This window comes from Athene noctua, chromosome 4, assembly GCF_965140245.1.
Source record: "Athene noctua chromosome 4, bAthNoc1.hap1.1, whole genome shotgun sequence".
NCBI classification, from domain to species: Eukaryota; Metazoa; Chordata; class Aves; order Strigiformes; family Strigidae; genus Athene; species Athene noctua.
In genome coordinates, this window is record NC_134040.1 from 37242264 (window position 1) to 37265714 (window position 23451).

The 23451-nt window shown below is 40.3% G+C and overlaps 1 protein-coding gene across 7 annotated transcripts; it reads right to left on the bottom strand.

Annotated features, from left to right (window-relative positions):
• Positions 1-719: 719 nt before the first annotated feature.
• Positions 720-16427, bottom strand: ZNF330 (zinc finger protein 330). Of its 7 annotated transcripts, none has more exons than XM_074905035.1 (12): positions 16283-16427; positions 15490-15629; positions 13973-14193; positions 11292-11421; positions 10997-11016; positions 10823-10893; positions 8488-8567; positions 7046-7172; positions 6221-6325; positions 3652-3698; positions 2435-2552; positions 720-1766 (listed from the first exon to the last, which is right to left on the bottom strand). In XM_074905035.1, the coding sequence occupies exons 4-12, from the start codon at positions 11409-11411 to the stop codon at positions 1489-1491; spliced, it is 966 nt and encodes a 321-aa protein (XP_074761136.1). In that variant the 5' UTR covers positions 11412-11421; positions 13973-14193; positions 15490-15629; positions 16283-16427; the 3' UTR covers positions 720-1488. The 7 variants fall into 7 exon arrangements, with proteins under 7 accessions (XP_074761136.1, XP_074761133.1, XP_074761132.1 ...); XM_074905032.1 differs by having other exon boundaries at positions 14022-14193; positions 15490-15697; XM_074905031.1 differs by having other exon boundaries at positions 15490-15697.
• Positions 16428-23451: the final 7024 nt, after the last annotated feature.

Genomic DNA, 23451 nt, shown 5'->3' on the forward strand with positions numbered 1-23451 from the left:
TGTCTCTCTCTCTCCAGTACAGTTTCTTCCCTCAGCTGCCATAACCAAGTTGTGCTCTTTGTCAGTTTGGTTTTGTGCTGGATGCACTCCAGCTCATGTCTCTTATGCAGTTGGTATGGGCAGCATTTAGGAGGGAAGCATCAAGGCCACGTTCCTCAATCATGTTTTGTTAGGAAATGCTCATTTGGCAATCCTAACACAGTTAAAAATTATTCTTGGTAGGGTATGCTCTGCCAACACATGACCTTTAGCTGTTAAGAAACAGTAGAGAAGGCATCACAAAAGCATGTAATTCTGTAATCAGTTCAGATATTTGACAGGTAACAAGAAACAGCTCTCTTGCATTTAAGCATGGTATTTAGAAAGCTGGAGTAATGCTTTAGGTGGCTGTCCTTGTATCTTCTCTGTCTGCTGTTCAAGCTGCTGTCCTCTCAACATTCCCCTACTGGAAGAAACTGAATACTATCATTTAGATGTGTAGATTGGTAATTAACATGTTGACTTTCAAATCGGAATCACTGCAAACACTTCTGCAGGGGTCACCTCCTCAGCTCAGACGTGCTGATCACATTTGCAAAGAACGGTGTAGTTGAACCCAGTATTTTGAGCCCTACTGTTTTCTCACCTTATCAATTCATATACTGGGGTTGTTTCCTATCAAATTTTTTATTTCTATGTATCATATGCAAGGAAAAGAGTTGAAAGCTAGGTAACAGAAGAAACCAGTCTTCCTTTGAGCTAATGAGAAATTGTCTTACAGATTTTAGTGGCAGAGAGGATACACCAACATTTTTATTGCAATACGATTTTTTATTACCTGGGGTGCTCTTGTAATAACTGCATATATCCCCATTGATTAATATCTAATACTAAAAATGCTGGAAAGGTAATGTTCAAGTACACAGAGAACTACATTGATCTGCCTTACCTACACAAACAAGGAAGTTATTTTAGTGTCAATTTATACTTTGTATACAACCCACTCTCTAACTATTCAAGGGAGATCAATACTTATGACAATTCATTAGAGAACAAAGTTGACTTTTATTGTGCAGACCAAAAAAAAATGCAGTCACTGACCCACCACTACATTAATTTTATGAAATCAGTTCACAAAACTATTGTAAAAAATAACTTAATCTCTGATGAGTAAATGGAAACAAGTTGTACAGCCCTCCAGCATTCCTGTATTGATAGGGTAAAATGGCATTGAATCATGATACTCAGTAACTCAAGGACAAAACCACCTTGGTTGCTTAGGGGAATAAAAACACTCCTGATTTCTCCCCCAGTCCCACAGCCAATATTGGTTTATACCCCCCCAAAAAAATAAAAATCACTTGGAGTTACTGCAGAAGTTCCACACTCTTTACTCTCTAACTTTGATATGTAAGTACCTGATAGAGCTACCCTACTGGCATGTACACAACTCAAGGGAAGCACTACCTGGCTCCTTCCAAGTGTGTTTAGCTTGCCATCATACCAAGCTTAATCTTCAGGTTCCTCATAATGTGCATACCCACTAGCATAGGTCCTTCCTAAATTCAAATTGCTGAATACATCTGTGGTCTCTGTATCAGAATCCTTCCCTCCCTCATCATTTTCATCTTCATCGTCATCTTCTGCTTCATATTCATCATATTCATCGTCACGATCACCTGCATCTCCAGCCTTGCTGGAAGAGAGGTTCTTCCAGTAGGCATCGTAACCAGAAGCTCCATCTGCATCTTCACTGCCAGTCTGTCGGCCAAACTTCAAAGAACGTGCTGCAGACAGAGGAAAATCATGTTCTCACCCCTCAACAGCAATTTGAGCAGAGCATCTGACATTTCTTTTCCATCCTCTTTCAGTACTCAAAGAGCATATAATGTTAGACAGCCTTTTTCTAAACATGACATTTTCGGATTTAATCCTTACTCTTGACAGAACCTTTCTGCTACACATAGTCTGTCCCCCTGCAGCCAAGTCTGTATAAACAATAACTGTCCCCAGAGTATGACTTCTGTTTTAGAATAAACCTTTGGTATTCTAGCCAAGAAAACCTGTAATTGGATGTGCTTTGCAGACACAATACATAGTGTGATTTATTCAAGAATGGTTGAGGTATATTGTATGTGTGTCATCCAATTGCATTTTGAAATTCATTAGCCAGCTTTCTGTAGACGAGATAAAGGCTTAAGTGGTGATTTTTTTTCCACCTTTTCCATAACTAAAAACTCAAATCAAACAAAAGCTTTCACTATACTGGAGTAAATTAATGATTAAGAATGAGAGACTGCTCAATTCTAGAACTAAAGAAACAGGTAGTTCTTCCCAAAATTAATGCAGCAAAGCTTTGCAAAACTGAAAGTAATCACTTTACTCAGTGTTCCCATGCAGAAAAGTAGTCACCAATGGTACTTGTGTAGCTTGTTAGCTAGAGAAGCAGGCTTACTTGACATGCTCAGATCCTTTGTCTGCTGAGTTTCATGGCCGCATTTAGGGCAGGGAGGCTCTTTTCCTTTTTCCTGCTTGAAAACCTTACTTCGTACATGATCGTCACAAAAACAAGCCTGTCGGGTAAAAGGAGAATAAAAAGGCTAAATGTTTTAATCATAGAAGCATACTCTTCAGCAAGAAGCCTAGAAAGAAGTGTCTAACAGCAGCATGATTTTCTGGCTGGGATTAAAATTTAATGAGCTCTGTCTGCAGTGGAGCTGAAGTCTGTGCACAGAGCAACCACTTCTGTGTTGAATGTAGTTTCATGGCTTCCTGGGGAAGAGGCTGGATGAAAGTGCTGATAGAGAAGTAATGTACTGGAGGACTGGATTATAGTGCTGCCCACAAGGAGCCTGGCAAACTTTGGTTTACACTGACAAGATTAAATAAAACACTATCAGAGATGTATGCCAGAACATAACCATGCAGTGACCTGAGGGCGAGAATTAGAGACTGAAATTTCACATGTGGAGCACCATGGTGCCAGTGAAGATATCTGGAGAAAGGAACAATTTTGGAATATGAAATTGATGCCATGGGAGTCTGCAGGGAAATGGAGGGTAAGAAGAGTAAGAGTAGGCAATGAACCAGCACCTGCAGAAATCTGGGCAATGCTGATGATGAAGCAGGTGGAACTTTTTATATAAAATTACTTCTGAGTGTGTAAAAGCCTGACATCAACAAATTACCCTGTGCATGTGTATAACTGGATTAGCTGTGGAGGTGATTTCTATTAGCTGCAATGTTTTCTGGTCAGATAATCACTTGATTGATTTTTAAAAAAAACCTACTTTTTAATTGTCTTAGTTCTACACTGGATCAAAATATATTCCGAAGCCTTAGATTCTGTTCAAGACTAAGGATTTGTTTTGGTTTCCCTTTAAAATAAAATAAAAAAAAGACCCAAACAGGTACAGACCCAGTTTAAACACAGAGGTCTGGACAAAGTGAAGACCACCTCACTTGGCATGAGGATGTGTAACACTGGCTTACGGTTAACAAGCAGACAAAAAAGCCTTTTTGTCCCCCATAAATCTGCATGCAGGCTTCAGAAATTAATATCAAAATTATGAATATTAATAAAGCAGAGGAAAACATGACAAGGCTCGGTAGCAGCCTTGGAGGCTAAGGAGAACAAATCTAAAATCATAGCTCCTTGCAATTGGTCTTTACCTTACAACGCAGGCACGAATGCTGCCCAAGCCTGTTACAGGAAACACCTGTTGGAAAAAATCAATATATAAAATTCAGTACTTGGAAACTGCAGATCTGTGATCTTTTTAAGACCTTGTAGAAGTATGTAATAATGTAATTGAGGAATTTATTTTTAATTCCCTAACACAACTGCACTTTGACACAAATCAGTCATTTTACCATACCATTCTATTTTACTAATTTTTTTTCAAGTCTAAGCTTCATTGCAATAATGTAATTTGATACAAAAAGTAGAAGTTCAAGGGGGAGGGAGGGAAGTGTAACTATTTCTTGAGTTTCCTAACTTTTAAAAACAGGAGTTTTGGAACCATATTGGTATTAAGTGATCAACTTGCTTTTCCTTTTCTCTCAATGTCAAAAAAAGGAGCCCTAGCATTTTACAGTCACTTTAAACAATGCCACGGCAGCCTGTAGTACCTTTATCTCATTTAAATGGGATGTGAGAACACTTAAAGCTTGTAAACTTCCAGACCTAGAACAGTCGTTTTGTTCTGTATTTTCTATCATGTCTTCTGGAAATATACTTTATTGCATGCAACTTTGTATGAAAAATCTACCTAACTGTGTTAAAGAATTGTAGGTGGCACATGAGCCGTGAAGAGCAGAATCAGTGCTCAAAATATAACTTGTCTTGGAGCTTCAAACTGGTTTCTTAACTCCACTAGAGGGAGTACAGTAAAGGCAGCCACACAGGAACTGGCAGCAACACCGAGCTGGGTGAAGTTACTCCTCCAGAAGAAGCAATATGTAATTTATCACTCTCTCTGCAAGTAGAGCCCTTCTGCCTTGCCCTACCCCTGTCTTTTGAATCTGAAGTAATAAATATTATGAGTTCTCCACATGAGCAGGACAGCCACAGGATTTAGTGCTCTGTCATGTGTTTAAAGATGGAATTAGAAATGCTAATACATATATATTCAAAAATTTCTGGAGTATCTGCACTTTAAAAAATTTCTCTCAGATAGTGGTAGAAAGTAACAGTACCTTTTTCACAGCTAGAATGGGATTTAGACTACAATTGCATGACTGCATTTAAAGGTCATGTATTCTGTAAAAGTTCAGGTTTTATAATCTTGTTACCACACAGTGACAAAAATCCTGCCCCTCTACCAAGCCTGCACTGTGCCACAAAACATCGAACAAGGTGAAAACCCTCAAAAACCAATTTCTCTATTCAGGGTGTGACATCACATCTGTGAATTAAAAGCTTCCAACAATTACTGAAAAAAACATTCTTGTGGAACAGCTGTTGCTGCTTCAATATTGCTACACAGGAAAATGTTCTGGCAGGGTACATCAAGGGAAGCTAATCAAGGCTTAGAAAATAGCTGGCTGGTATGAGAGATGAAAAGGAGACAGATTTCTAAAGCCAGAGACTATAACATTGAAATCAACAAATATTCTGAATTGGGAGAAATCAGTTAAGACAAGAGATTAGTCAGTTCTGAAGTCTTATATGTGATAAAGAGCCCCTTGAATTTCTATAATGACTGAAAATGTTGTAATAGTCAAAATGCATGCATACAAGTTTTGGAAGGGACAAATGCTTGTCTCGTGACAGAAACCAAACAGTAGTTAATGGTGGGTAGAAAAGAAATACTACAAAAGATAAATAATTTCAAACATGCATAGTCTTGGTTTGTTGTGGTGTTTTTAACTTTCCTTGAAATTTCCCTGTTTCAGCCAGAGATGAGTGGTGGACTAGCAAAGTCCATGATGCAATGGGCATCACGTCCTCTTACAAAAAACAGTTTCAGTTTTGTCCACACAATCAAAGTTCTAGAGGACAAAGTCTTCAGCTACCTGTTCTTTCCTCAGTAAAAGTGGACATGTATCAACAGTCACTACATGTCCACAGTCCAATGGTTAGTGAAGACAGTAACACAGATTTCATGTTCTGGATGAACACTATTTTTATTACTTCCTTCCACACTTGCCCTGTCACACTGAATCAGACAATGACTGCTTCCTGAGTTATGGCCCTCCTCAGGGCTTGCTGCTTTTGCAAACTACCCCTTCACCAAAATACAGGCCATCCACAGCAATCGAGGAAAGTTTAGCCAGACTAACACAGGTGCTATTATTTAGGACAGCTGTTTTTCACAGGGAACCGGTAACTAGAAATAGCTCGTCATACAGTCAGAGGACTGGAAGAGAGCTCCTTCTTGCCTGCAGAGCTTTGTGAAGTAAAAAAGCAGCATCAACAGTTTTGCTGCAGTCCTGGCCACTGCCAACACTGCACCTGAGAGACTCCTGGCTCCTGCAAAGGCCACGTCCCAGGGGAGGCCTGTAAAAGCCAGGAAGGGAAACAACTGCCATGTATGATCGGGCATGGAGGAAGGTCAGAGACAAAAGCTCTAGTCTAGATAACTGGATATCAAGAGCAAGCACATATGAGACAGGCCCTTTCCTCCAGTGGTGGTAAAAGCTATTAGGAAAAGGTGATGGAGAGTATTCTGGAGCACAGAGGAAGCAACTGGAGAGTCTGCTTAGCTGTGGTGAAAGGGAGTATGAATAACTAACTTACATTTAAATGTCTCTGCTTCCAGAACTTGGCAGCTGGCTTGATGTTCAAATTGATCATCTTCACAGAGGAAATTGTGACAAAAGGAGCAGGCGAATATTCTGCCTCCTAAAAGATTTATCAGGGCATAATAATCAGCAACGGGTGTAGGCATCAAGTTCTGCCCTGCAAATGATCTGGGCAGTAGTTTTGACTGAAGACCAGTTCTCCCTTCTGTCACAAATGCTTCAACAAAGTCCTACATCAGACACTGCCATCTATTATTACACTGACAAATACCATATATTCTACAATATAAGACAGCATAAGTATAAAGCAAGTATTATTTCTAGTCCTTTTCTTCATTTTAATTTGACTATGGCATTAAATATTTTTCTTAGATCACATTCTCACCCCCTTCCCCTCTGGATGCACACTTGAAAAAAACACTTTAAAGGATTCCACAAATGGAGAGCAGTATGGTTTGCTAAGCAATTGGGAATCCAGATACCTGTACTAGAACAGATGAATGGCACGGGAATGGTAGAAAATTGTGTGTTAACAATCTGATGCAGTGCTTAATTATGTAAAGCACTCAGCTGATAGGGCAGTTAATACTTTAGATTAAATAACCATCCCCAAATTGAGCACTGTATGCTCTTGAGCGTCATTTACATTCCCTACTGCATAAAGTCTATTTTTAAAAAGGGGAGAATGCCTTGCTTTGACCATATTGCAAGGACTAATCAGTGAAGATTAAAAATGCTATTTTAAAATACAGGTACAATAATGTAAGCAATGGGAAAAGTATTATTTAGATTTTCTTACTTTTAAGTGTGAGCAACTTACCGTGGTCCCAGACACTTCTTTCGCACTCAATACATTCTGCATCTGCAAGAGGGCAGATACATGCGTGTGTGCTGAGACACTTCCTCCCATGACACACCCAAGCTTCACAGAAATCACAGATTGCACCCTGCAATTACAGAAAGATAACATCTTGGGACTTCTGCAATACCTAGAGAGAGAGAGATTCTTACTCCATAACCCTGAATGTATCCAAGTATTCATTCTCTCAGTGGGTTCATTGAGTGAGAGAGTATGAACTGCATCTGTATTCCTATCAAGCTGCTCCACAGTTCATCTTGTTCATTTGATAGTCATTTCTGCAGGATTAAATATAATGCAAAATAGCTTGGTTTTATCTTTTTCTGTTTTTTACATTTCCTATCTTAAATCGTATGCATGAAAATTGTGTCCTCCAGCTGAAACCTGAGATCCATAAATGATAACAATGTTCTGGCAAAAATGCAATTTCAAAAAAGACCTGAAAAATGCCACTAGCTTCTTACAGCTGAGATCACTCACTCAGATTTTAAACCATGCTATATTCGAACAGAAGCTCCACAGAGCACAAAGATCAAATAACTCATTAAAAATGTTAGACACTAACTTTCATTTTGATTAAACTATAAGATCTACACATCAACTATCCTTTAATTGTAGCATTTAAGAAGCCTTCTCAGCCTATATGTAACAAACTACCAGATTACATGCACACAAAACTAAGAAAACCATGGTGAATCCAAACTAATTGTTGATGAAAATGTTGCATCAGTGAACACATGGAATGAGTTTAGGAACATCCGACTGGGAATGCCAGCTGTGTTACTGAGAAAAGCTGACTGCCAACTGGAGGCAGAAACAGGACAGAGGTCTAGTCCATACATTTGAGCCAGAGGCTATGACATGTCATACCTTGCTTTTCAGAATGGAGCAACTAACTTGCCCTTCTAAGAACAAAAATTCAAAGGCCAGAAGCTTTAACCATCTCTGTTAAACACCCCAATTTTTTTTTTTTTTTTAATAAAATTCCCCCCAATTCCATGGAACAGATTCCTCCCTCTGATGCTGATGGTCTCTGCAATACTGAGAATACAGCAATAAAAGTCCACTGGTTTCTACAGAACGATCCTAGATTTTAACTGAGACTGGTAATTTGCTATGGGGCATGTAAGCTCCAGTGCTGTTAATGCACGTGCTTAGAGCCTGAACCAACACAGATCTGTTAGCATCCAGGACATGTGTCAAAGTTTGCAGGGATTGAATCTAAAAATGCAAAATTTGGGTTTCCAGTATAAGGGGAAAATCAGTTTGTGATGGTAAGATGAGAAAAAAAAAAGTTGGTACGGTACATGCTATCATTCCATAAATGTTTTATCTTTTTTTGGGGGAAGATTTTCATAGAATAACCTCACAGCGCAAAAAAGGCTGTAATTTTGTATACGTACCACCATTGCTAGACCAGTACTGTACACACCAGCATGTTTTATGACACAATCTGAAGACTTCATCATGCATTTGGTTTTTCCTGTTTAAAAAAAAAAAAAGGCAAGTAAACAGAAGAAAACTATATATAAATAAGAAAAAAAATAGAATGAACGTTCATATAAAAGTAGTACTTCAACCAAATGCATGTGCTTGATTGTAAATCCAGGTAAAAATAATACAAACAAATGTCTGCAACCTGCAACTCACCCTCACATCTCCCTTAGATCAAATTAAGTATTGCCTTTTTTCAGCCAAAATCTCTTGCCCCAGTACTGATAAGGCAATGTATTGTCTTGCTCTGTTTTGACGCATTGGCAAAAATTTCAAAGAAAACAGACTGAAGAACAACATTAAGGTGAAAGTCAAGCAATGACATCTTCAAAAGTTGCATTTAAAACTGCTGCTAGTTCTATCCCACCATAAAAGCAGCATGTGCTCTGTGTAAGGCTGAGGCCATCTGAAAAAAAAATCAACATGGAATCATAGAATGGTTTGGGTTGGAAGGGACCTTAAAGATCATCTAGTTCCAAATGCCCTGCCAGGGGCAGGGACACCTTCCACTAGACCAGGTTGCTCAAAACCTCATCCAACCTGGCCTTGAACACTTTCAGGGAGCACCTGATGATTTAATTACTTAGAGGTACTTGGATACTTGGGGTTTTGGTGGTTGTTGTTGTTTTTTTTTAAAACCATGTAAGAGATTACTTCCTAGACAAAATAATTCCCTTTAAATGTAGGGGATGAGTGGGAGAAAAAGCCACAGTCTGCACTTAAGTTATTCTGACACAAGCAAGCAGTTAGGGTGACAAATTTCCCCTACTCTTTGCCTCTGACATAAATAGCTCTACCAGAAAGATTCACACTCTGTATGCAGTTATCCAAGAAAAAAAAATAAATCTTGTAGTTAGCCAAGGCCACTGCAATGGTGTTTTATCACTGATATAAGCTGCCCTGCCACAGACCCCTTTGGTGTCTCTGTTATTACCTGCTTAGAGAAACCAACAAAAAAAAGGGTGCTCCCTGCAAACCCATTCAGGAGCTGACAAAACCAAATTTTACTCTGAAAATGTAATTAAATCCCAGTATACAGCACCAGCAGAGTTTTGTATTAAATGACACTTGTAGGGTGAGGAAGGACCAGTGGTGGGCTGAACTGGGCAATGTAAGGTGGTGGGGGTATTACTGTGTCTGGAGCACTGCAATACAGCTACTTTGTTCTCATCCCTCAGGGACTTCTCTAAGAAAAATGCTGTTGGTTTACAAGGGCTGTGTCCAAACAGCTCTAATGGTCTTTGTCTTGGAAAACCATGGGACTCACTATAATTTTGTAGTTGTTATTAGGAATGCTCTACCTCCAGAAACATACTGCTGATTAAGAGAAATTCAACACACAGGAGTCAATTTGAAGATGTATAATATACTGTAAGACAGACAGCATGTTTTTAGTACTTCACTGCATGATGACAGAAGGAAAACTTATGAAGGATGACACACTGCCATTGCACACTAACAGCCTGGCTTCCAGAAATGCTCAGTATCTGCAGGTCCCAACAAAGGCACTGGAAGATGCAGATGTCAGCAGCTCTGAGAGTCAAACTACAAAACAGTCAAATTGCTTAATGACAAACCAAAATTCTGCAAGGATGTGTTGAAACTAAAACAAGAAAATTCACCTCAAAGTATGAAATGATTATCAACATCCTGCAAGCAAGCAGCTATTTAAAAAAAAAAGAAAGGGCATTTTAGCCTGATTCAGAGCTGAGATCTGTCACTAGAACTCCTTCTCTTCCGATTTCAAAGCGTCCGCCCTCTAGCATGTATAAATAACATGAGCAGTACATTACATTACAAAACCACACAATGTACCGTTGCTTTAACTGATATTAAACTGATCAGAAATTATATCATTCCTAAAAAGCAGCATTTATTGGCTTCTTGCTGGCAGTCAGAGCCTTTTTAACTTTGCTGCTGTTATGAAACAATGCTCCACACAGTCAGTCTAAGGAAATGGTTAGTCAGATGTTCTCAATCCTAAAAGGCAGTGAGACAAATTCTTCCAAAGATCAAACACTGAAGACAAGCCCATGACCCAGACATGCACACCTCTGGGGGTCAGAGGCATACGCATTAGTGCATGATCAAGCAGATCTCAAGGAGGATATTCACAGCACATTTAGAAGAACCTGCTCCAAAAATCAGGAAGGTACTTTAAGACAAAGGTACTGTAACTGCTGAGAGTTTAACACCACAGTTGGGACTGAGGGTAGCATGTTCTCATCCATTATTTCTACTTACCACACTGTGCACAAATGGGTAATTTCTGAACAGAGTTACAGAAGTAGCAAAAAGCTCTATTCTTCTGTCGTCTGCAGGGGTTAAAAAAAAAAGCAAGCATTAAAGAAAGACCTGTAAAATGTGTGAAACCAATTAATACTAAACTACTGGATTTAGAAGGGGAAAAATACTTACCTTTGGCACTTATCGCATTCCTAAAGAAAAGAAATTAAACAGTGTAATTATTTTTATTCTAGGTAAAATATATAAAATTTGCAGACCCCACAGCAACTCTGAATTAAGTTCTGATTAGGAACCAAACTTTTTATTCAAGTATTATACCTCTCAAACAAACATAACCTTAAATATAGAGGAAGGATGGTAGGAAGAATGACATCCTAGTGGCATTAAATAGAGTCAATGTATTATCACTGGTTTTACATAAAGTAAAATCAAGTATTGTAATATAAAATACTTTAGGTTACTTTACCATTGAAGCATTACAAGGATGTTTGGCTAAATCTATGTTGGCTCTTGAAGCCCTAATCTGCTTTTCACGTTCACGACGGTTCTCAGCTTTCTTTCGAGCACCAGTCTTCTTTTTAGGCATTTTTCACTATCTGGGGGGGAGGGAAAATAGGTATGTAATAAATGTACACAAAACTATGTGTGTATATATATACATGGATACACATGGCACATACAGCACTAAAACCAGATCTTGGAGTTCCCATGTTAACTGTGCTTCATCTCCATTCATTTCCTTTTGTGAAAGTTTCTTTTTGAACGTAGAACAAGGAGACAGTCCCTTCGGAAGAGTCATGTGATGAATCATGAAGAATCCTGTGATCTGGAAAGGACTTTGCTGTCTTAAACTTTCCGCTTTGAAGTGTTTTGCCTTAAAAAAACCCCAAAACCACTATGATTTGTAGGTTTGTTTGTGATGGGCCTCTCTGATTTTGGTTTGCCTTGTCTATTTAATAAAGACAATATTCAGCTCATTTTCACTTCTCTCTCTTCTCATGCTAACTACTTCAATCAGTTAAAAATCGTTCTTCAGGTAAGCGAAATGTGGCATACTGTAAAAATGCAAATTTCACACTTCATGAAAGCTTAGAAAACAAAATGTCATTATATAGATTTAAGAGCTATGACAAAGGGATGTTTGTAGTGCTTATTTATCATTCTAGCACATTAGCAATAATGAGGAGATGAGCATGCATTGCTTTGAAGATGCCACTCTTTCCCAAGAAGGGTTTACACTTAATTTAATTCCATTTGCTTCAACACGTGCATCTATTCTAACATTCTAGGAGGGAACCAATGCAATACAGTGGTGAGACCATCAGGCAATCAATCAGACCACTGCTCTGCTGTCATCTCCACAATGAACCGCAGTCCTCGCATATACTTAGTTTACACTGTGTTTATAATAAACTTGGCAAACATTATCCTGACTTCATGAAATGGACAACTGAGAGCTTAAAGGTGTGGTCCAATGTTAGAAATTCTCTCGTCAACACAGGCACTCAAGATAGATACCCTTCCTTATGCTCCATCTTTATCATCCCCTCACTGCTGCTGTTAACTATTGTTGGTGTTGTGTTCTAAACCAGATACAGGTTAAAAACAAAACAAAAAAAACAAACCAACATGCATTACCAAGGCCCAGATTACAACAATCTGATGGGGGAAGACAGCGAAAGGGACAGCAGGGGTATATGCTTCACGACCATGGGAATAAGAAAGCAGACAATGAAGACGCAAAAAAAAAAAAAAGCCTTATTGAACATAGTTCTAAAAGAACACTCCCAAGTCAATGGCCCAGGTGGATGCACTTCTTTGTGCTGTAGCTACCAAACCACACTTCCTTGCAGATGACAAAATGGCTGAATTTTTGGAAGTGTTTAGCTCTTATTTTGGTACCTCACCACAGTGCTTCTGTTTTGAAAATCTGGCCCCTCTAGCAAGTTGCCCTAAAATATATTGCACCGTACAACTAACCCACAGGTTTTTTAGCTGCAAGTACACTTAACAGTTATTCTTGCTCTGCCTCTGATTTCTGAAACTGCAGAAACATACTTTCAAAGAATTGATAACTGAGACTCAAGTGTCATCTTAAAATCTCAGTGTCCAGTTACTAAATTTGAAGAAAATCCCTACACACTTGGGGCTTGGCAGAAACCGGCCCACATGATGAGACAGCTCTTCCCGGGCAAGGGTCTGCTGATTCCAGTACCTCTATGGGTGGCTACCAGGGCCACTAGGCTGAGGAAATGGGAGGCACCTGCTCTCCCCAGCCCCATCCCTAACTCCAAGCAGACATGTAGACACATGCATGCTGGCATCTGTAAGGACAGCTGCAGCATCAACAGGCAGTGAACTGTAGCACTTAGACTTGGAAGAAAAATTAGTATCTTTGTTCAAAAGGCCTTGTCAAATAAACCCAACAATCCTAACTTTCCCAAACAGAAATATATTGTGCTGACCAAATACTAAAATTTGGTTTTGATAGCACACATAAATCAGTTTTCTCACCCTGTAGCATTCTGCATCGTGTTTAAATTGTATTAGTGTCATATTTTGTAGTCAAAATCATATTGCCGAGCTGCCTGCTGGCGACTGTCATAACTCTAGCGCGTGACATTTGTGACACTGAAGTCCAATATGAGGTTGCACGCTAATTTTCAAACTGCTTCAATGCTGATTTAACAACAGAATCTAATGGTTAGTATTTACGCCTTAACTTCTTCACATTACCCGATAATCAAAAGCACCAAAATGACAAACTGTTTTCATGAAAACAACTGTCTCAGTGACTACTGAGGACACAGATTATGAGCAATCTTTAAGATGGTTTTTAGAAAGTTGCACTCAACTAAATAACAACAAAACTGCAATGTCAGATCCTTTTAACAAAGCTATCAAGTCAATCCAGGCTTTCAAACACCATCCAATAAATAACATCATGCTGTAGATCAGTATTCTATCACTCTTTCCCTCTGAGCTTCCACTTAAGATGTTTGCTGTCTTTGCCCTCAGTTCTAAAATTTTTAGGGAATTTACCATCTTTTAATTTTCTGACTAGATTTTAATAGTGTTAGGATGCCAGAAATTATGATAGTAAAAGCTTTATTTATCTGCAATTCCTTTCAAATCAGAGTATCGCACCTTTTAAAAGCACTGGTCAGTTTTAAAATGCCTCTGAAGTATGTTCTACCTCTACTTCTGGGAGTGCTTCTGTAATCTGAGGCAGATGGATGACCCAAAAATGTACTGAAGTACCACAACACCATTACCAAGTGCTCAGACAGGAAGAACCCAGTGGAGTATGTCTGCAGTCCAGCTCCCCTCTGCAAGGTGCATGGGAGAGAAAAGTGCCTCTGGAAGACCTGAAACAAAAGGTCCAGTTATCAAGAAAATGCCTACGGTGAGCTACTCGCTTAAGATCTACCTGCCAGGAAGATCATGTGAATTTTTTGCTTAGTCTTTTTAAATAGCCATGCTAGCACCATCCTTTACATCTATGATGCTGTTGTAAGAGGAATTGCCCAGGACACATTGTCCAGAAATTGTCTGTGCCTGGTTCCCTCCACAGTCCCAGAAGGTATGACCCTGCTGCCCTACAGAGCATCCGAGCTCCTGAACTGGGAGCAGTTCTGCACATAAACAATGTCTGGCATCTAAATTCTGTTGAGGTTGTACCATGCCTATGCCATTTGTTCCCCTCTTGAAGACTGTCCTTGATGAGGTCTCAAAGACACACACTAAATTTGCAGCAGACAGGAAAACAGATTGCACCAGCAGATTTCTCGATCTTCTGTGCTGAGCACAACATTCCCTTGCGTCATATTATCTTGTCTTATGTGATACGCTAACCACCCTGCTGTCGCAAATACAATGAACAGCTGTAACAACCTATTCATTTTGGGGGGCAGGGGAACTGTTGGGTTACTCTTCTTGTGCCACACAAATACTAACATCCAAAAGAGGCCTTCCATATTTCAAGACTGCTTGTACTTGACCATCAAATAGCTTCTACCTTATGAATATTGATCAAAAGAGTGATTGGGCCAAAGTGCCCAATGGCCCTCTTGGGATAGGATTTATTAAATAAGCTAGGAGTACAAAACAGTTTTAAGAAAGGAGAGATTCATTTTCCCAAAACTAATGCCTCGAAAGCACAAATATATTCGTTACAAGCAGCGCTGGAAAATAAAGAACTTGGAAACGTTCCCTTGGAAATTAAGAATGCAGTTACCCACTTCGTATGGGCATCTGAGAAACCTGGAAAAGCAAAGAATGTAGACCCAGTAGAAGCTGAATTAAAACCAGGAGTCTGGCCAGTAAGAAAGAAACAATATCCTGTTCGTATGGAAGCCAGAAAAGGTTTACAGTCAATAGTGAATAATTTTCTTAAATATAGACTTCCACAAAAGTGTCAATCTGAATACAATACTCTAACCATGACTGTTTGCGAGTCATTGGACAGGTGTACGCCAGCAGACCAGACCTGAAAGATGCTCCCCTCCAAACTCCAGATGAAGGACTGTATATTGATGGATGCAGCTATGTTGTGAAGGGGATAAGAAAAGCTGGCTATGCTGTGGTGACACTAACTGAAAATCGAGAAGTTAAAGCATTGCCTCCAAATACCTCTGCACAAAAGGCTGAAATAACTGACTTACCTGTTAGTGGTATGCCTATGAAGTATGGAGCAGAAATTTTACACTCGCTGGAAGCAGTAGGGAAGTCGCTGTGATACGTTGTAAAGCACATCAGAAAGACAATTCGGATGTAATCCGAGAAAATCAGAAGGCAAATGAAGCTGCAAAACGAGTGGCACTTAGTACTATTTGTGTTCTAATTCCATCAAGGGAAATGCAAGTGGGGCCCCTGAAGTATACAGAAAAGGAAGATAAATTGGCTGAGTTACTAAAATGCAGAGTATACTACATGAGAATCACGGTAAATTTGCAGGGTCACATCTGATTCCATTCAGACTTCAACCACATCTGTCTTACCACTTTGCAAGCATTACACAAGCTTGCAGTATTGTAAAAATCTGTATTAGCAGTATTTCATACTTCATGTCGTTGCAGTCCACGGCTCCTTCTAATAACGAAACCATTTTCAAGGCACTGTGATTTCAATCATCTTTCAGTAACGAGGTGGCACTCTGCCACCGCAGCGTCCCAGGGCCACGGTGTCGGAGGGGCTGAGGTGTCCTCGGGCACGTTCCTGACCGGTTCCCTCCTCGGGAAACGCACCTCGCCGCCGCCGGGAACGGCTGCCGAGCTCTCACGGCCTGCTTTAAGGCAGTTCCGTGAAAGGCCGAGAGCGGGACAGCTCTTCGAAAAACACACGTACACACACGTATATTGCGGTTTTCCAGCTTGCAGTATTTTACCGTATTTTTAGGATTTTACCTAGACACCCCCCACCCCCCCCCACCCAGCCGTGTCGCAACACGTTTCCAACCTGGATCGCCGCGCTTCGTATTTCCCAGCGCTTATCTCTGGGGAAGCCAGCGACCGCTTCGCTTCCTCAAGCCGGGGAGCGGGACGGCGAGCGGAGCGGGACTGCCGCGCCCCTCAGCGCCCCCGACCCGCCCAGCTCGGCCCCGCGGCCGTGCGCAAGCCGGAAGCGGCGCGGAGCGGAGCGGAGCCCGGCCGGCCCCGCGCGGCGAGGCGGGAAGGTTCCGAGGCGGTGCCGGCCGACTCAGGCCGCTGTCCCCGGTGGGCCGCCGCCCTCTCCCCTCCTTCCCAGCTCGGTGGGGGCGAGCGGCCAGGGTCGGAGCACGGCCCGGCCCGGCGTGCTTGGATCGGGGCGGCTGAAGGGGCAAGGAAGCGGAGCCGCGGGCCTCGGGGAGCCGGGAAGGCCCGGAGCTCCGTCTGGCAGGAGCGGGAGAGAGAAACAAGCGCCAAAATAGCCCGCGCTTTCTGCTCACAGAATCGCAGAGCCCGCGGGTTGGCCGCCGAATGGTTGGGAACCAAGAAAGGGCACCATTTCCACACTGCAGGGAAAGGTGCTGCCAGAGTTTTAGGAGGAGACATCATAAAAGATGGTAAATATATGGATAGCAGAGGCAGCACTCTTAATCAGTAGTTAGCACCTACATCTTACGTACTACTGAGTGCTGGGTGTTAAAACACAAACTGCATTTGCATGCACCTACATCTTCTTGTATTAAAAAAAAAAAAAAAAAAAAAAAAGCCAGAACTCTTCACATTAAATTCTGTGTTCTGAAGCGAATCAGGAAAAAAAACTGGTGTTATTTTGGAGGTCCTAATCTTTCTCCTCACTTAAAATACGCTGTTGGTTTCACTGTGGTTGAGAAATCACTGAAAAAGTTTTTATTTGTATGGATGTTACCATTCAGTGGTTGTTCCATCCTCAACTTTTGTTTGCTTTTGTGGTGATTGCCCCACAACTTTCACTTGACAGAGACCAAATGTTAGGACATAGTCATTGCAACAATTAATTGTGATTGTAATTGATTAGGGCTGGCACCTGAAAAGTTATCTCTGAACTCTTTCGTTGGTGGCTCCATCTGTTTTCAGAATACTGTTTAATCTTAATGGTAGGAACGCCACGTAGCTTAAAAAGGGAAATAATATCTATACCATCATTACATCCTGCACACAGCTCTGTCTTGCCTGAGGTTATGCAAGTCATACTTTGCCACAGATCCACCTGCCTTTCAGAAGGAAAGTTCAGTCTATTTCTCCTTATTTCCCAACTTGGTCACCTAGAGGCTTGTAACCTAGCGGTGCTTGCTTGAGTTCTGCGAGAGCTGTGAGCTCTGGAGTTTGGTTTGGTTGGCAGACATGTAAGATACTACATAAGGTGTAAAGTATGCAGTGAGGACAGCTATATGGACTTGCTGCTCTCTTTTCTTTGTAGGTAGGATGAGCCCTTGCCTAACTCTTAATAAATGACATACAGCACAAGTAGAGGTGTAAGAATGTCTTTGACTCATTTTAATATCAAAAGTCCTTCCTTCAGGCATGTTTATTGCTCTTGTGCTTATTGCCTAGAAAACGCTTTGTGAAAACCATTAGATGATGTATCATATAGATATCTAAATAAAGATGACTGCAAGGATCACAGAGCAGTTAAATTCCAGTGTATTTTGTAGTCTTTTGCCTCGGAAGAGTTTGATACCTATTTCATATAAATAAGTCCTAGGGCACTGTTTTATTTTTTGTGTGTTTTGATTATCTATTCACTCAGGTGGGGCAGTTGTATTGCTTCACATTGTACTTGGTCAGTCACTTCTTACTGAAAGTTGGCTGCTAGTTATGGAATGTGATTTTGTCTTAATGAGAGAGGCAGGTATTCACTGGCCACCACTGCCTTTCCAGGAAGACACTTTCAACTTTTCTGAGGCCAGGATTTTATCTCCCACAACAAATTGTTTGCGTGTCTTCCCTCAGGATGTCATCTTCACACCAGGTTAGTGGGACACACAGAAAACAGCATTATCATTTAAGACAAAAGTTAATGATGATCACTGAACTTTTCTCCTTTTTAAGAAAGATGTGGAGAAGTAATTTTTAACTATCATTAGTAGCCATGGCTACATGCTATTTAACTAATAACCTAAGCAGTAAATATGATCTTTTATGAGACCTTAGAGCTTTTTTGTGTCATTCCCACTTCTTAATGAATGCCATTAATTCTTTTATTCTGGTTGTGCCCGTTCTAGTTTTTTAGACAGTTATAAATAGAAGAACACAATGAGGATAAATGATACAGCATTGGAAACAATTAAAAACAGAATGTTTGTAATCAATTTTAGAATAATTAACCTAGTCTGCTAATTTACTTTCATGAATGAATGGAGCTGTTGAAGAAAAAACTCATACAGATCCACAGAGGTGATGATTGTCCTCTCCTTTGAGTGGGCGTTTTTACATAAACACACGAGTGAAAGAGAGGCAAAAATCTAGAAGTATCCCAAGGAGACAGACAAAGATTTTTATCTTGGTCTCACTTAAATGGCTTTTAAGCAGCTGTTTTATTTTATCCCGTGAAGTTCTATCTGCCTCGATTATGTTCCCGAAACGACCCTCTAGATGGCAGGAGTTAGTCATTTCACTCATGAACACTAAAATACCTTATTTTCAGAACGGGTAAAGTGACCTAGGGCTGTAATACAAGTGAATTTAAAAAAAAAAAAAAAAAAAAGAAAAAAAAAAAGATGAGACTAGCCAATTTAGAGCTTACAGAATTTCCATTAGCAATACTGGACTACTCTCTGGGTAACTATTGTGAACTATTGTTGTTTCAGAGATACATGCAGAAAGCAGTGGGAGTTGCCTACCTTTAAGGTGTTTTCAGTGACCTTTGTAAGAGGAGCCCTGGAAGGACAGTGTGTGTGTCTCTGAACTATCATCATTCCATATTACCTTACAGAGAATCAGAACTGTCATGTTTTTGCTTCATGGCCACTGTCTGTCTAGCTGACAAAACAGGGCAAGACTCTGAGGGCCTCCCTACATTGCCCGACAGAGGTATTTGTCCAGTCAAGAGCTTGCACAGGTATCAGTGGCAGTCTTAAGCCTAAAGTGTGCTACCTGCAGAGTAAAAGCTGTACACTAGAGAGAACTGTCAGTGAAAGTCACTCTTGTAAACTAAAGGATGCAATGACAGCACAGCCATCTTGGTTGGTATTTACATGTTAAAGGCATACCCTGCAGCACGCATTGTTTTTCACTCCTGTTTCACTCTGCTATGCATCTCATAAAGTTAATTTCACCTATGCAAAGGGCCACAGGATGACAATAAATCAGAATCCCTCCAAAATAGATTGCTGTGCAGGGTGCAGAACATTGAAATTTGGGGTAATCTCTTTCCACCTCGCTCCCTTTTTCATTCACGTTTTGGAGTCATGTGGCAGGGCAGAGCAGTAACTCTGGATTACATACTGACTGCTGGTCAGATACACATTTTTAAGGCAGTAAATTTACAAACATTTTAAACAGGAATAATTCATTGAAGAGAAGTGTTGGGAACAGTGTCTGAGCAAAGGTGGGCCTTGCTTTTTCCAGCGATGAAGCTGAGTGGTACCATTGCAGCACCATGTACCAGCTCATGGGGACACAAACCATCTTCAGAATTGCTGTGGCTCACTCCTTCATCTGCTCATCTCATAGAAATTCTTCCTCTCCAGTGAGGGCATGTTTTGGGGATGAACACTTATTTATTCCTTAAGCTACTCAAGTAATAATAAAGGATTCATGCCCTCTCACTTCTACTGTTGAAAATTATTGAGATCAGAAAGGAAAATCAGGAAATTAGGTGTGTGCACAACCTCTTCCAGAACAGCATTATTCTGGGAGAGATAGGACCTTCATATGTAGTGACACTGGACTGTGCTGGATGCTAATGAAACATTTTTACTACCTCTTGCTGTAATATCTCTGTCCCTTTAAAGATACAATAAAGCATGTTAACTATCAACTAGAAATAAATACTGACCTGAGCTGTTTTAATTTACTTCTAATTTAATACACTGCAATTTCTTTTTCTCTAAATAACATGCTTGTTCTGATCTAATTAAGCCCCTATTACCTACCTACCTATTACTGTAATTATCTTCATTATTTCAATGTCTCCTTGCAGCATTCAATACATTTGCCTCCCTGGGGGTTGCATTGTAAAATGGGTGCAGCATATATCTTTCTAACTGACCTTTGAAATGGCATACATCAAATTTAATTTGTTTTTAAATCCTGGCCTTGCAGCAACTAACCTTAAAAGTCATGTCAATATTTGTTTGACGTAAGATAATTTTGTTTGTAGACATTTATCCTTGCTGATTTAACTACATAAAGAAAAGGGAAACAAAAGAACTTGAAGCAAAAATCTTTATTGGTGTCTACTGAATTGGCATGTTCAAATATAATATTTTAAAATAGGTCTTCTTGACTTAGGTGTTAGAAGGATTTTGTGTATGTGTGTTTTCCCCCTGCTATTATAACTGATGCTTACAATCATTAATCTTAGCCCTGGAGAATTGTTTCCCCTGAAATCTCTAAATGGTTATTTTGTCTGGTCAATGTTTGTGAAATGTATCAGAAGGGAAAAGAAAAAAAAAAAGAGAGAGATAAAAGAAAAAAGAGAATTTGCTGTTAAGGGATTAGAGTCCTGAGTCAGGGAGCCCACTCAGTTGCCAACTTTATTAAAATCTATTCATCTTTCCTGTGATATTCAGGTTGTATATTTTCACATTTCTTCCATGACTTCAACAAAGAACTGAGCAGCATTTTATCATCGTAGTTTGTTGGGGCTTTTTTGTTTTGTTTTTTAAGATGAAAGACATGCAGTAAAGCTAATGCTGGTATTTCTGTAACACATTTAATGTGGTATCGTATGTTAATTAAGATTCCTGAGGTGAGGGGATAGTTACTGCTTTTATAACAGAAGGGGTAAGCAATTATTATTTGTGATGGACAAAGAACTTGCTGGCCAGTGGCAAGTTACTAGTATTATTTTTCCATGGTGAGATTGTAATGTCGTAAATTATCTTGTTTCTCTTCCCTCTGACCCCATCAAAAGGCTGGCACATGGTGATAAATTTGCTGCATATGTGACACTAGGAGGCTTTGTGGGTAGAAGAGGGAGATACCTGATAGAAATAAACAGGAGCGCCTGTGTGACAGAAATGGAAAAAATAATAAGAATAAAAAAAATCAAGGTCAGACAGCAGAGGACTGATGACAAGAATTTCTCTCACAGTGCTGGAGGCTTGTCAGGTGGAAGTGACAGAGGAGAATTAAAAATGTGAGCGTTTTAATTGGTCACAGGATATGAGATCAATTCACCTAACTTCAGCTGTGTAATGATGAGCTTATGAGTTTGAACTTGTTGACTGGCCTCTCCCTCTAATCAGCAGAGACAGATGGACACCTGAAGGAGGTCAACCATCTCTCTCAGGACAGGATGGTCACTTTCTTCAGACAGCTAAAGTTAGGTGCCATGAAAACTGCCCAGGGTGCCTACCAAGTGTCTGTGCCAAAGGGAGTAATGTTCTAGGGTATACCGAAGGTGGTGTTTCTAGCAGGGCTAGCAAAAACATAGTAGTATCAAAAAGGTCTCCCAGGATATTTTCTGGAATACTTGTTACAATTACCTGAGTTCAGCCCTGATCTAAAATAGGGGCTGCACAGCTGCAGCTGTACCGCATGAGTGAAGAGATGTGTTACACGAGGACGCTAAAGCAGAGAGGAAGGAGAAGGAGGGGGTGAAGTTCCTATAGACTTCCTGCAAGTCTCCCTGTAAGCATGGACCAGTTAATACCTGTTAATCTTTGTTCAAGGTAAAGAATTCATGCAGTCAGGTGGAAGGAAATTTTGCCAAGGTCATTAGGAAACTTAAGAAACCTGGTGCGTAAGAGGAGGCAAAAAAGATGTGCTGTATCTGGCAAAAAGAAAGATGAGAATGGGTTGGGGTGGTTTTCCGTCAGTTTGCCAAGTAATGTGGGGGAGCTAAAAGCCCATTCTGGTGGAAGAGCAAATAGGAACCACACAGTGTGAGAGAGAGAACAACAGTGGGACAGTGTCAAGGTTCAGCAACTGTAGTTCTGTGATGTATGAAGAGAGCTGAGGTTGTTTAATCTGGAGAAGGGAAGGCCGGAAAGATCTAATTGCTGACTTCAAGGACCTAAAGGGAATTTACAGAGAAGGCAGGGCCAGACTCTTCTCAAGGGTGCACAGTGAAAGCATGAGAGGCAACAGTCACAATCTGCAGCAAGGGGAATTATGACTGTGTATGGGAAAAAAAAGTTGTTCAGAGTAAGAGTGGTTAAGGAAGGGAAAAGCTGTGCTGGAGCCTCACACACTGAAGACAAGAAACTTCTTGTCATTTAGAATGGATATTATTAAAATAACACAAAGAATTAGATTGGAAGGGACCTCTGGACGTCACCTAGCCAAGCCTTCTGCTGAAAATTTCCACATCAAATAAGGTTGGCTGGGGCCTTGTCTAGCTGAATCTTAAATGTTGTCAAGGATGGAGATCACACAACTGCTCTGGACAACCTTTTCCCAGGCTTAACAACTCTCCCTGAAAAGATTCTGAATAGGAGGATCCTGTTGACTTCAAAGGCAGTTGGATTATGGCCTAGATGAGGCAGAGTATTTGTTTGCCATCTTTTTCTGAAATATCTGTGCTAAGAAACTTAGCATTTCAGCTGTTCCATGTTTTTCCTCAGTTACTGAGCTGTGTGACAAGTTCCTCTTTTGTGTCGCTTCTGATCTTGATCACAATTTTTCTCTTTTAATTATGGCTTTTCCTTGTTCGGTAGAATTTGGTTGTAGAAATCTTATGCAAATACAAACTGAATGGTTTTCCTGTCTAATTATAGCTCCATTTAGATTAGACTCATGTCAGTGGTACTGAGCGCTGACTGAATTAAATACTGAATTTATTCAGCTAATGGAAGCTGAAGGACAGATTGTTTGCTTTACGGTATGCAACATGGATGGTTTAGCTGTTGGTTCAGAGGGCTGAAAGAGAATTTTTGCATCACTGGTTCACTTCCCTGATATTGCAGGGAGCTCTCTCATTACCTCTTTCACAAACTTAGCAAGCTCCCATCTTATTTTCCCCCACCATGTTTTTGAAAAGCATTGGAAATAAAG

Coding starts and splice junctions, on each gene's coding strand:
- ZNF330 (XM_074905037.1), bottom strand. CDS start 11,411: ATGCCTAAAAAGAAGACTGGTGCTCGAAAGAAAGCTGAGAACCGTCGT. Junction 10,894..10,996: donor GAATGCGATAAGTGCCAAAG/GTAAGTATTTTT, acceptor TAACCCCTGCAG/ACGACAGAAGAATAGAGCTT. Junction 6,326..7,045: donor AAGAAGTGTCTGGGACCACG/GTAAGTTGCTCA, acceptor TAAATCTTTTAG/GAGGCAGAATATTCGCCTGC.